The sequence below is a fragment of the Octopus sinensis genome, linkage group LG19, assembly GCF_006345805.1.
Source record: "Octopus sinensis linkage group LG19, ASM634580v1, whole genome shotgun sequence".
Lineage (NCBI taxonomy): Eukaryota > Metazoa > Mollusca > Cephalopoda > Octopoda > Octopodidae > Octopus > Octopus sinensis.
The window spans coordinates 40,504,227-40,519,420 of record NC_043015.1 but is presented as its reverse complement, the minus strand read 5'-3'; the positions used below and the strand labels follow the sequence as shown (position 1 = coordinate 40,519,420).

At 41.4% G+C, this 15,194-nt stretch overlaps 1 protein-coding gene across 8 annotated transcripts in view; it reads left to right on the top strand.

Annotated features, from left to right (window-relative positions):
* The window catches only part of LOC115222094 (fibronectin type-III domain-containing protein 3A), a 349,812-nt gene that overhangs the window by 243,341 nt on the left and 91,277 nt on the right, over window positions 1-15,194 (top strand). The window contains exon 1 of one of the 8 annotated variants that reach the window (XM_036511334.1): window positions 10,677-10,929. The exons of the other annotated variants lie outside the window; for them this stretch is intronic. Coding sequence (XP_036367227.1) covers window positions 10,897-10,929 — 33 coding nt within the window. The 5' untranslated portion in view covers window positions 10,677-10,896. Of the gene's footprint in view, window positions 1-10,676; window positions 10,930-15,194 lie in introns of those variants that run through there. 8 annotated transcript variants of the gene reach the window in all.

The following is a 15,194-nucleotide window of genomic DNA, read 5'->3' as shown; positions in this document are numbered from 1 at the left end:
TTGTTGGATCTGCAATCATTGCCACTCTTTTACTGCCATAACACTGTCAGTCGATGGACGATGGAAGGACAAATGAGGTCACCATAAGGAGACATCTGTACGTCATCGGATTATAGTGGTCAGTGTTTATATAACATGAGTATCACTCTGATTAGTACCTAATGACCGGCTGAAGTGAGCTGACCAGCAAGTCTTACATCAGTGTCCTTCTTCTAGAAGCAAACTGTGACAATGGCTAGGGACCCGTCACTATAAAACATGCACATACATTCATAGATATGTATGTGTGTATTACGCCAACATGGAACACTTGTATACAATAATTGGAGTGTCCCAGCAAGCCACAGATATGAATTTATCTGATTTCTGATCAATAATCAATGCATGGGTCAATGTTCGTTAGCTGTTGTCATATAAATAACGATTATGGTTGTCATATAAATAACGATTCCTTCTATGCAATTCCGGTCACTAAAGGCATTGTCTGTGGTAGAAGCCACTTGCCCCAGGGTACCCTGCTAGAGAACCTAATTCTTGAAACCTTGTTGTTGTAGTAGAGTGAACCTCTTGGCTACACATCCTGTGTTCAAATCCTAATGGAATTTGAGAAATTTTGCACTTAAACACTTTTGCACCAATAATAGATACCAGTAATGTACTGAGGTCTATTTCGTCATAGTACTGTGTTCTCACCAAAGTTTTTAATCTCATAAACCATTATTCTAATTAACATCGTTAGGGCATTATTAGATTGGCTGTTGGCTAAAATGCTTTGCAGTATTTCTGTATTTATTGACTTCTTGGTTCAAATACAGCTGAGGTCGTCTTTGCTTTTGCTCCCCTCCAGGGACGATGAAAGCAAAACCAGGTCAAGGGCTGGTGGTGGTGAAGGCTGTGATTAACACAACTATCCCCTCCCCCATCTATCCAAATCATCATCATCATCATCATCCTCCCACCCGCCTCGTCACTTTTTTTGTCTCAGTGCTTTCCTTAAATGTTGAGGTTATTAAGTGAGGCGGAATTATTTCAACGTTTTTCTAAAACCAGTTCTACTGAATACCAAAGTTACACTTGCTCTTCTTGGCTGGGAAAAAAACCAACAAAATTCTCTCTCCCTTCCCCCCGCTTCCCGACCACGTTTTCTCACCTCGTCAGGTTGTCTTGAGGCTAAAAATATATCCCTTTTTTTTTTTTCTTTTCGTGGAAAAGTGAGGTGGGGGGGGGAGGGTTGTTTTCTTGTAATTTAGTTACAAACAATCTTTAAAGAGTTGTAGGTGTTTGTGTGTCGATGTGGAACCTTCGTTAAGGAGATAACGATTGCAAAATGTCTGGGCCGATTAGCCAGTGTTAGAAGTTTAAAATAAGTTACGTGGATGCAGAGTAGTGAAGAAGGATGGAAAAAAAGGTGATACTTCTGAAAGAATTGGTAATTATATTCTGTAAATGATTGGTTAAATATAGGCATCTTGTAACGAACGTACCCTCGATCTTGCCAATTTTCAGTTATCTTCCCTACTCTCTTGCTTTGTCTGTTCGCCTGTCGCTATGTCGGTTTTTTTCTTTTCTTTTTTTATATCTGTGTCTCTCTCCATATGTTTGTCATTGTCTATCTTTCCATATGTCTGTCTATCTATCTACCTATCCATGTATATCCATCTATCTATCTATCTACCTATCTGTCTGTCTATCTATCTATTTGTCTGTGTCTATCTATCTATCTATCTATTTGTCTGTCTGTCTGTTTATCTGTCTATCTATCTATTTGTCTGTCTGTGTCTATCATTATCTATCTATCTATCTATCTATCTATCTATCTATCTATCTATATAGATAGATGTATCAGTCACCATGATAGATCGGTAGCCACTACATACATTTTTTTCTTCTCTCCTTGTTTCTCTCCTTGTTTTTTCCGTGACCCTTTCTGTAGAAGAGCGTAGGCTCGAAACGTAAAAGACTTTTTTCTATTCCTGAGTGTTATACTAATAGATCTGTTTGTTTTGTACACCACCTGTCTTCGTCTTTTGCTTTTTTTTTTCCTTAAAGTTGATCTCACTAGCCCTAGTATCACGCTGATGTTTCATCACCTCGCCCATTTCCCGTCCCTGAACTGGGGCCATGCTCTGAACTGGCTGCTTGATTGGGCAATGATCTCCCGTGTTGATATGGTGCTCCACCAGGGTTCGTCCAACCATCACTCCAGCTTTCATCTTGTATCATCTGCCGTGCTCCACCAGCCTCAGGCAGCCATCACATCAGCCACTCAAACAACACTGGAACAGTTTTTCCAATTTTGGTGTTATCACTGTCGTCCGTAATGCTCTCATCTCACTGCCAGGAGTGGTCCACTTTACCACCTTGACAGGGACTGATCTTCCTTTCACCGGAAGCTTCATGGAACACAAGTCTGGCTGACAAGCCACTGATGCCAAGTAGTCCAGACCAGAGATACACTGATCTTCCATCTCCACCACATAGGAAGTGTGACCTCTTGTCCAGCAACTTAGATCATGATATTACCTGGCTCTCTCGGCTCCGTACAGTGTCTGGTAACACCACACAATTGTTGCGATGACTCATAAAACCCAGAGAACGGTGTTCTAAAACCCAGAGAACAGTGTTCTAATTCATGTCGTGCAAACAAGAAATTATCTAAGTATAATTCCCATTCGTAACAGTTAATCAGCTGAAATTGCGAGGATGATCAAGTTCTTGACTGAGGATAAAAGGCTTCGAATGACCTGTCCTTGTTTTTTTTGTATCATCTATCTGGATGTTTTGTTGTCCCCTTTTATATCACCTAGATGTCCGGATGTTTTGCATTCTTGTCCCATTTTGTATTTTATATATATATATCATCATCATCATCGTTTAACGTCCGCTTTCCATGCTAGCATGGGTTGAATGGTTCGACCGGGGCCTGGGAAGCCCGAAGGCTGCACCAGGCCAGTCAGATCTGGCAGTGTTTCTACAGCTGGATGCCTTTCCTAACGCCAACCACTCCGTGAGTGTAATGGGTGCTTTTTATGTGCCACCGACATAGGTGCCAGACGAGGCTGGCACCTATATATATATATATATATATATGTATCAGTCTGACAGTCTACTTGTCTGACTAGTGGTCTGTCTATGTATCTTTATCTGTTTACCTGTCTGTCTGCCTATCTATATGTCTGTCTGTATGTCTAACTACATACAATTATCTATGTTTACCTTCCTGTTTGTCCACCTGCCTATATATATACACCTATGTATATTTGTGAACTTCTCTGTCTCAATCTACCTGTAAGTTTATATATATAAGTGTCTCGTATTTACCTACCTTCCTATCTGTCTCTCAATGTCCACATCACTCTGTTTATAAATCTCTCCATCAAAACTGTCTGGCTGTCTGTTTGTCCATCTGTGACCCCCGCCCCGCCCCAGTTCATGTCTATTTGTCTATGTCATATGCTATCTCTCTTGGCAACCATTTCCCCTACCACCACTACCACCACCATCTTTTTCGAATTAGCCCAGAGAGACACACAGACAGTCAGGTACAGAGAGAGAGAGACAGAGATGATGATTTCTTACCTGGAGCACCTCATTAAGTTTCTGTCATGGTTGTAGAATAGAAATAAAAAAAAGAAATAGAAAGAAAGAAAAATAAACTAATTTAGCCATAATTATATTAAGTTAATAATTAAATAGACAATTACATCTCCAGTGTTAGATTGGAATTTAGTGGAGGTCATAACTACTGGATGCACAGGATCTTTCTCCAGACACTGTTCCACCACCACCACCACCATCATAACTACCATCACAACCACTGCTACTGCCGCCACTGCTACTACTACTACTACTGCTAATGCTATTACTACTACTACTACTACTACTAATAATAATAATAATAAATTCTACATTGTCCACTTAGATGTCAGAGAATTTGTAATGATACTCCATGGATGGACTATAGTGCTATCCAGGAGTACGTTTGTTTCACATTTCCTGAAACATGGTGAGACAAATGCCGTATTATGATTCCTTAAACCCTTTAGGGTTCAGATTTCTCTGTCAGATGAATTGTTTATTTATTTACTTTGTTTTGGATTAATCATGCGTTATCTTGTAGCTGTGAGATTTCAATGATGAGATTGTTTATGATTTGAATGACATTGTCAGGTAGGTGTGAGAGGCCGGATCTGGCTAGTTTGAACATAAGATGGAGGATAATTGGGCCAGGTACGGCCAGTTTGGATGCTAAGGGGTTAAAGCTGTAACATTTGAGTGCATGAGAGAGAGAGTTTCTTTGTGTGTGTAGTGGGATGCTGGTTGCCATGATGTCAGACTTGTCACACCTATTGGTGTTCATGGATGTGTGTTCTTTTATAAAAGTGTAAGAGTTGCAGGGTGGAGCCCTGGCTGCCCCACAAACACACGACACTTCTGACCTACATCCGTTATACATGTACTCATACACATGAAACCAAACTACAAATACATATAACATTTCTTATTTCTTTATTGCCCACATGGGGCTAAACACAGAGGGGACAAAGAAGGACAGACAAATGAATTAAGTCGATTATATCGACCCCTAGTGCGCAACTGGTACTTAATTTATCGACCCTGAAAGGATGAAAGGCAAAGTCGACCTCGGCAGAATTTGAACTCAGAACGTAACGGCAGACGAAATACCACTAAGCATTTCGCCCGGCGTGCTAACGTTTCTGTCAGCTCGCCACCTTAATATACTAGAAATTTCTACACCTCCTGGACACCATAACAATCCCAAGTTGGATCCTCTATCTCAGGCTTGGGCAATCTTTTCCAATGAAGTAGGCTGCATGAGACATGGCCCATCATCGGCCACATTATCCGAGCGGGATTGTTGCCAGAGCGGCTAACTGGCATCTGTGCTGGTGGCACATAAAGGGCACCATTCAAGCGTGATCATTACCAGCGTCGCCTTACTGGCACTTGTGCCGGTGTGCCAGTGACACATAAAAAAACTCCATTTGGGTGTGGCTGTTGCCAGTACCAACTGACTGGCACTTAAAAGCACCCACTATACTCTCAGGGGGGGTTGGCGTTAGGAAGGGTATCCAGCTGTAGAAACTCTGCCAAATCAAGATTGGAGCCTGGTGCAGCCATCTGGTTTGCCAGTCCTCAGTCAAATCGTCCAACCCATGCTAGCATGGAATGTGGACGTTAAACGTTGATGATGATGATAATCAAGTTAATTTTTCATTAAGCATGCCATTCAGAAAGTGTTGCAGGCCACAGTCTACCTATGACTGACTGTTCAGTGTTGTTGCTCCACCTGCCAGAAAGAATAGCAAAATCTCCCTCAAATCACAGGCCTCTACTGTGAGAAATGTGGTCCCAAGTTCTTTGCCCACAGAATAAAGGTTGGATGGTCGCAGCTGGAATGCCTATGATCATTAGTCTACTCAGTTGGGACTGACGTGGCACTAAGCAGCAACAACAAGAAACATAACAGCAAAGAAACTTTTACATGGTCATACAGTCCGCTAGAAACAGCAGCCAAACAAATCATACCCCACTGTCTTGAAAGGGAAAGAACATTAAATACTATACATGTAGTACGGAGACATTGTGGTGTGGTTGGTCATGGCTGGAACATCACTCATGCTTTGTTTGCTGACTGAAGGCTGACCTGTGGCTAAACAGCAACAGCTAAATACTTTAGCCAACCTTCTTATATCATTTTGTCCCGGATCTTTCCAGATGTTTCTCCACCAATCTTTCCCTCACCCCACCCCACTACTACACCACTTCCCTGGCCCTGACCCTAAAGATCTTCCCCACCCCACCCGTTATCTCTGAGATATGTCAGATAAACAGACTGGAAACTAGTTTGACAAGTTGGTCTCAAGGAAACTACTTTCTGCCGGCTGTTTACAACTTGTCTGTCTGTCTGTCTGGGACTTGCTCTCTCTCTCTTTCTCCTCCTTTCTTTCTCTCTCTCTCTCTTTCTCAATACTACTTGACAGACAAAAGTGGGCAATCGGTTCAGGTGTCCATTTAGTTTCATCTACCTTCTTAAAACACCAGATCCTGTCATCATCATCAACATCATCATCATGGTCACCACTACCATACCACCACTACCACCATCGCATGACCTCATCATTCCACCAAGCTTCACTTCTTTACTCTCAACCATTGTGCCCCACCCCACCCCATTCTACAGCCATGTCTCTCCCCACTCCCCACACAACATCTTACCATCTCACCTCTTTAATCCATTGTCCAGTTTAGTAAAGTCCATTCTGTTTCCAAAAACAACTGGTCATCCAGTTTGAGGCCAGAATTTTGCTTTATGTAGCTTGTTATTCTCTTTAACCCTTTAGTGTTCAGATTATTCTATCAAACACAATGCTTATTGATTCCCATTGATTTGAATTAATCATGCATTATCTCATATTTTCAAGATCTTGATGGTGTAACTACTTAATGTAGAATAACATTGTAGGGTAGGTGTGAGAGCCTGGATCTGGTCAATTTGAACATAAAACAGATTAAATATTTTGGCCGAATATGGCCGGTTTAAATACTAAAGGGTTAAGTGAACATTTTTCTAGTTGAAATACACCGAAAAATGGCGACACAAGAGTCAAAAAATTGCAAAAAATATGGATTTTCATAGAAAAAAAAGCACCTTTTTGATGTAAATAATTTTTGGTGTTAACATGGTTTGATTTGAATTTTTTCTTGTACGGAAGGAAGAGCAAGCCTTCTTCTATCATACTCTCAATTTTGGTCAACTTGCGCCGCAGGGTCTCAGAGGAGATAGTGTTAGTTGAAGGCTACCAAACCTGCCACACCACACAGACAACTTCAGCTTTATATATAGAGAGAGAGAAATATATGATGCACTTGATCCTCCCAGTCGACTGGAAAAATTGTCCTGCATGAAACCAGACTTCAGTGCAAAAATGATTGGAGAAGCACTGGTGCTGGGGTTTGTCATTAGTTTTGACAGACACTAGCAAGGGTGTAATCTACCCTCTACCGATTCCCCCTGCCCCCCCTCCTTCCGCCTGTCTCTTTGTCTGTCCTCTTTCTCCTCTGCTCCACTGTATGGAACTAATCCAGAACAGCACAATAACAACTCTTCTCTCTCTCTCTGTTATTACACATTTTGTTACTGAGCAACCAGACTTCATCATGACGATTATGAAATGGCTGCTTCAGAACAGTTGAGCATCTCTCTCGCTTTCTCTCTCTCTTTCTCTTTTTCTCTCTCTCTTTCTCTCTCTCTTCTCTCTCTCTCTCTCTCTCTCTCTCTCTCACACACACACACACACTCTCTGGCTTTCAGTGACAGAAAGAGAGAGACGTAATAAACATCTCTTCTCTCTCTCTCTCTCTCTCTCTCTCTCTCTCTCTCTCCCACTCTAGCTTTTCTGTGACAGAGAGGGACATGATAAAAAAAAGCATGGCACAGACAGAGAGAGAGAGAGGCGGATGAGAAATGAAGCATAGTTATGCATGTCTCCTTCACTCTCCTCTCTCTCTCTCTCTCTCTCTCTCTCCTTACCTCCCTCTACTTTTCAATGACAGAGAAGGACATAATAAAAACATCTGTGTGAATGTGTCACTCTCTCCTCTTCTCTCTCACTCTCTCCTTTGCCTTCTCTCTCACTCTCACTCCTCTCTGTGACAGTGAGGGACATCATAAAAAGCATAGATGTCTCTCTCTCTCTCTCTCTCATTGACAGAGAGAGAGGGACATAACAAGACACGTCTCTCCCCCTCTCTCCTTCCTCTCCCTCCCAGTCTCCAACATGGCCACCAATCAACTCGGTACAATACTATTAACCAATTATTGTTTTCATTCTCTGATTATTCCATATTAATCATTTCATTTTCACTTCCATTTACTTTCCCTCTTCCACGTCTCTTCTTCTTCTTCTTCTTGTCCGTTCCGTACGTTCTGCTTTTCTCTGCTGATATTCCACAAATGGACGACCGACCAAATCTAATTCTCTTCCATCAATTCTCAGAATCCAACCAAATTGCCATGTTTTTTTGTTTTTTTTTTTGTTTGGTTTTTTCTTTTGATATAAATTGTCTTTTAGTTTTTTTTTGTTTTTTTTTTGCTGCTTTCATTCATCGGGCTGTGGCCATACTGGTGCACCAGCTTTAAGGATTCAGTTGATAATATCAAAATGACAGCGTCTATTTTCAGTTTGTTATTTTATCGATTCCTGAAGTTGCTGAATTGCTAAGTCATGCTTTTTGATACAACACTGATCTTTCTTTATGAACAAACACACATGCACATACACTTCCAAATATATATTTATTCATTGTTCATTTTTACCTCTATTTTTCTATGCTAGCATGGGTTAGGAGAATACATATTACTGAGGCGTCATTTTATAAACATCCACACACAGACACAGATGTTTGCACTCATGCTCACACACACACACACACACACACACACACAATGGGCTCGTACAGTTTCTGTCTACCAAATTCACTCTCATGGCATTGGTCAGCCTGGAGCAGTAGTTCCCAAGCTTCTTCGGGCTGCCACTCCTTTGGTACCCAGGCCACATTCCTAGCACCCCCACTGCTACTAACATAGGCCTCTTTCTGCAGCAAATTTGAAACAGTTGTATTTCACAAATAAACCTAAACAACTCATTATTTTGGTTTTTTTGTGAATCCATCACCCCTTTTGGCCATCCCATTATTGCCCCACTGTTCTGCAATGCCCCCTGGATCTTTCCACAGCCCCCAACAGTACCACCCACTTTGGGAACCACTAACCTAAAGTTACAGTAGAAGACATTAAGCCCAAGGTGCTGTGCAATGAGTTTGAACCCAAAACCATGTGGTTGAAAAGTTAACTTCTTAACCACCTAGCCATGGTCTCTAATCATCATTGTTTAATGCCCGTTTTTCCATGCTGGCATGGATTGGATGGTTTGACTGGGGTCTGGGAAGCCAGGAGGCTACACAAGTCTCCAGTCAGATCTGGCAGAGTTTCTACAGCTGGATGCTCTTCCTAACACCAACCACTCCAAGAGTGTAGTGGGTGCTTTTTATGTGCCACCGGCATAGGGGCCAAAGGAGGCTGACAACAACCATGATCGGATAGTGCTTTTTATATGCCACCGGCATGGAAGCACAGTCAAGGTGGTGCTGGCATTGGCCACGTTTGTATGGTGCTTTTTACATGCCACTGGCACAGGGATCACAACTACAATTTCCATTTGAATTTGATGTTGATGTACTTGACTCAACAGGTCTCCTCAAGCACAGCATGTCACCCTACGATCCAAGATACTTTTGAGTGGGCTGGCTATGCGACACTGGTGTAGGGTACTGCTGTGAACTTACTTTATTTTATTTTATTCACTTTATAAAAATAAAAAAAATAAAATAAAGTGAGTTCACAGTTGTAGTTTTTTTCATTCAAGCTGGTTTCTGAGATAAAATGGCCCTTCGCCATAGAAACCAAACCAAAAATAAACGACTGCTAGGTTGACCTCCAATTTGTCTGGGTAAGAAGCAACTCTCAGCTAGAACTGATTGTGAGTGGACCCCCACCCCCCGACAGAAACAAGAGGGGAAGGAGGGGGTAGACGACAGTGATCGCACCAGAAGTGGTGTAAATGGTGTCTGCAAGTATCCAAGGCTCATATTTCATGTTAAAGTAATAAAATAATTGAATTTTGAATTGCGATTACTTGGAGGGTTGATAATAACCAATAATCCATTTTCGGGCAAAACCTGTTTTGAATGTTAGATATGAATAGACGAGTTGATTACTTGGGACTTTTTGTCTTTCTTCCTTTCTTTCTTTCTTTCTTTCTCATTTTATGAAATGAAGAATATATGTCTCTCTATATGGAAGAGATATCTCAGGATGATAGGTGAATAGTAAAGGCAGACCTACTGTTATAGAACATCCGCATCAACTATTCATCTCAACCAATGCCTGAATTTGTAGCACCATCCTACCCACACTAGCTGAGGTGAAAATCTGTTGTAAACCTCTGTGTGTGTTTTAGGCATTCTGCACTTGTTGCTGCCTCATAATTCCCTATAAATATGTCAACAATGAAGAATCACCGTTTCACTTTTATAGCAATTAGCACTGACCTCTGTTGACCTTTTGCTGGAGTCTGTTCTTTTGGCAGGTAGCCCAGCTGTAGAGCAGTGTGAAATAAAGCTGGCAGAAGCTTACTGCATTTATTCCTTGTCGGAATTGGCCCAACTCCCACTTTTTATTACTCCCCTCTACTCTTCTCTAATACTCCGCCACTGTTAACATAACCGGATGTTTAGATTTTAAAGCAATTTATTTTACGTCACCCCCCCCATACCTCCGCCCCACTCCTTCCAGGTAAGTTAAACAAAAAGCAAACACCTACTGGTTGGTGCTGTTGTTGTTGTTGTACCTAGTCTATATGTTTCTCCTTATAGCTGGACTTATCTCTTACCTTTATCTCGTATATTATTGTCATCGTCATCGTAATTGTTCTGTGTCCTATCTTTTTTCTCTCACCTTTGTATCCACCAAATCATTTGCTATTGTCCCTGGTACAGGAGAAACCTCTATAAAGCTACACCGACTCGACCTGGTGCCACTTCAGTCCACAGTAGTCCTGTCTTTCTAATAAACCGTAAGACAAACCTTGTTTAGTGACCGTTCCGCAGCACAAAGCCAATTACAGGAATGATATAAATCTATGTATTCCCTCTCGCTCCTTCCCCCACCAAATCCAGCCACTATCTTATTATCTAGGCCATTACTATTGCGATACCTGTTACCATCAGCTGTAGTATTTCCACTAGTATGGAGTGCTACGAGAATTAGTCTACTAAATCTCTCGACTTCTGGTTGCAAAGATCTAACTAAATATGGCGTCTTCGGATTATAGTGAAAAAGTCAAAGTAAGTTACCAGTTATTTCATCCTGTTTTTCTTTGCAATTCCTTCCCAGAAATCTGTATTTTTCTCCTCACCCCCTTCTAAGCCTGACCCCTGTCACTGAATTTTCTGTCGTGTCCCTCAATCCTACACGCCCATCTTCCATTCTGGCACGAGTTGGATGGTCTGGCAGGATCTGATGGGTCTGCTTTGGCACGGCCTCCACCGGGTCGGATGTCCCTTCCTAGCACCAGCCACTTTATAGTGTGTACTGGATGCGTTTGATGTGGCACCAGCGCTAGCAGAGTCACTCGGTAGTTTGCAAAGACCGAGGCACACTTCAACTGAGTAGGGCTGCAGTGGAGAGGAGGGGGCAACTTTATGCCCAGTGATGAAAGATTAGATACGAAGGAAGGGACCAGAGCAGGTCTCTTTCTGTGGAGGTGGGGCTCACGGCAAATACAGCTTAGATACTTATTAACGAGATTGATTTAATTAAACAATAAAAAGAAAGGAAGAAAGAAGAGCATGAGGTGGTTGTTGTTTACTGCCATTCTTACATTTGTGTATACACTGTAAATGCTATGCATGCATGCATACATACATACATACATACATACATAGGGTGCAATTGGTAAATTGACACTATTTTATATTTTTAATTTCATGCATGCACATTGTGTGTTTTTGATTTTGTTGACTACACAGTATGGTAGGGTCAGTTGGGCACCGTCTGTGAGAAAAACAGCACCATGATGCAGTTCACTCTGTCAGAAATTTGGAAACAACATGCTATACTGCTTGGCATTCACGCTGGAAGCTCAAATACGAACATTTCGGAGGATTTGGGTGTCAGTCTGAGGACATGTACTGAGAGTGATAAAAATCAAATATGTGGTCAACATTCATGGTGTTCAAAGTGATCACAAGTGATGGCAACGTTATGCCTCCATTCATCTTCCCACATGATGATCTCGCATGATCATGATCAACCAGACTGTGAGAAGTTGTTGTGCATCACTGGTCACAATTTGCTTTGCATAGTTTTAGCTTTTAACTGATTCCACCCTGCTGACTGGGAGGGCCAGTTCCTACCCTTTTTACAGCTGAGTGGACTGGACCAACTTGAAATGAAGTACCTTGCTCAAGAACACAACACACCATCTGGTCCAGTAATTGAACTCACGATCTGTCTATCATGAGTGACACACCCTAACCACTAAGCCACGCACCCTCACACACACACACATACATGTGCATGTATGTATAGTGTTTATAATATATACACAAAGGTAATAATGGCAGTAAACAACAACCACCACCTCACGCTTTTCTTTCTTTCTCTCAGTTATTTGATTAAATTTTTCTTTATTTAATTAAATCAATCTCGTTAATAAGTGTCTGAGCTGTTGGAAATCTGTCCATTCTGGAATCATTGGACTTTTTCGAGTAAGTCTATTGAATTTCTTCTGTGAAAACAGCAAACTGCATTCATTCTACAAATAACATATGAATCTAATTCCATCAAAATACTCTCTATTTCGGTACGATGACTAACTCCTTGCTATTCAGGCTGAGCAACGTGTAACTTTGCTACACGTAGACATTCCTTTGGTGATAAGGTGCTTGTTGTTGTTGTTGTGTCTGTGTGTGTGTATTGGTTGTAATAGTGAGGGTGGTGGTGGTTTGTTTACTTTTTTTTATTTTCTCCCCCATATGGTGAGTTCCACAGACAGACACTCTGGTGGCTGACCCTCTTGTCACACACACTGGATTTAAGTTACGCTGCAGGAAACCAGATTAACAAAGTCTGCAGAATTATTATGATGACGATGATGATGATAATAATAATAATTAGTTCTCGTTATTGGCCACAAGGGCTAACAAAAATCAATTAAAACATGTAAGGACAAAATCCAGGACGAAAGTTACAAAAAGGATTTTGTCCGTTTGTAAAATCCGTGTAAAAATGCAAGATAACAACGAAAATATAACAAGTAAAAACTCCCAATAGGGGGAGGCGCTTCGAAAGGTTACTCGTGGAAAAATCCATAAAAACCACGGGAGCCTGGTCAAAAAGGGGGTAGAGAGCCCTTTTCTCCTTTGGTAGTGACAGTGTGTCAATAATAATAATAATAATAATCCTTTCTACTATAGGCATGAGGCCTGGATTTTTGTGAGGAGGGGGACAGTCAATCACAATGACCCCAGCACTTGACTGGTACGTAATTTTATTGACCCTGAAAGGACGAAAGGCAAAGTTGACCTTGGTGGCATTTGAACTCAGAATGTAGTGACAGACGAAACACCGCTAAGCACTTTGCCTGATGTGCTACCAATTCTGCCAGCTCGCTGCTTTAATAATAATAATAATAATAATAATAATGATGATAATCCTTTCCTTTGGAAGCACAAAGCCTCAAATTAGCGGTTCGGCAAAAGAGAGACCAATAGAACAAGTATTAGACTTACAAAGAATAAGTCCTGGGGGGGGGGGGCGATTTGTTTGATTAAAGGCAGTGCTCCAGCATGGCCACAGACAAATGACTGAAACAAATAAAAGAAAAAATACATACCTAAATGTGTGCATGTGTAATTGGATGTCAAGTTATGTGACTCAAGGACTGAAAGTTTCGTGTATGAGCTTTTAGAACTAACATAGAATGTTGTAACTTTGTTCTTGGGTTATGCTTGTAATTCTGCAGCTGATTAAGAATGAATCTGTCTTTTTTGTATAACCTCTGCCAACCCAAGCCTTGTAAGTGAGTGTATATATAAGTGTGTTGTAGTGGAAATGGTACACCCCTCCTAGGAGACAAGTGGTTTGAACCAGCGACGATGAAGTGAGACAATGTCAACCAGTACGGAGAGTTGGAGAGTCATGTGTCGGCTGTCATAGAGTCGTTGTGTAAGGTCTCAGTCGGAGTCAAGTGTCAGTTCCGTATTATAGTCGAGTGAGAGTGAGAGTCAAGGAAGACAGTTCAAAGTCGGTGTCTTGCAGAGCTATCAGTGACAGCACCATAGACGAAGCGGTGTATTACCATTCCAGTATAGAAGCAATGCACTGTATTTGAGGCAAGAAAATATCGTGACTCCTAGGGTAGATACAACATCTAGAGTCACACCAGTGGCCATACATTGTAACTGAGGAAAACACCACATCATAACAATGTGACAGCTTCTTTCAGTATCGGTCTACCAAATCCACTCACAAGGTTTTGGCCGGCTCAAGGTTGTAGTAAAAGACACTAGGCCAGGGTGTCCCACAGTGGGACTTGAACGCAAAACCATGTGGTTGGGAAGCAAACTTCTTACCACACAGCCATACCTGTGCCTATAGCCACCCCTCTGCTTAAGTCTCTGAAGGTTTCTCATCTTTCCTCTCCGCAATGTTAGAAGCTTTCCTCAGTCTCCTTTTTGGTTTCTTCTTGTATGTGTGCATCTGTGTATGCATGTGTATCTGCTATATCTACATGTGCGTATGTATTTATGAGGAGTGACTTTGTCCTAAGATATGACTGGTATTGTAGTTTTAACAGTTCTTGGAGGGATTCAAAATCAGACAAGGAAGAATTGAGGCTTGAAACTTTTCTGTGCTGGGTCCTTCAGTTGCCCTTGGCACCCACACATGGTGTTGCTATGGTTACTGACAGTTATCACCATAGTTACTGATGTTGATGTTATTCCCATTGCTTATCTCCATGGTTACTGTTGCTACCCAAACTCATAGCCATCCTCACTGCTGTTGCTACCACCTACTCATCTCCATGGTTACCGTTGCCATCAGCCACCAACTGCAAAACCTGTTCCGTTCCCATCTCATTCATTCCTTAAGACTGCAACCAAAGTAAACAGGACAAATGGCTTTGTTCTTCAATAAAAAGCCTCTTCCATGATGTACAATAGTCCCTCGACTATCGCCGGCGTTACATTCCAAAGCCTCCACAATAGATGTATATTTTTTTTTATTAGTTTTATAATTTGTATACAGGTGTGTTCAAAATAAAGCTGGACCTCTTCCTGTCAGGTGTCCCAGATGAACCAACTTCGCAGCAGGAAGTGCAGATGAGGGCAGCTGCATTGAACTCTCGTGCACCAAATGTCAATTGCTAAAAAGCATTCTTGAAGTAAAATTATGTAGCAAACACCAAATGGCGGTGCCCCAGCATGGCCACAGCTCGTGAGCTGAAACTAGATAAAATAAAATTTAAAAAATTTTTTTAATTATTTTATTATGAAAGCAAAACATCACTACAGAGGAATCAACATAAGCTTAAATAATAAACCTC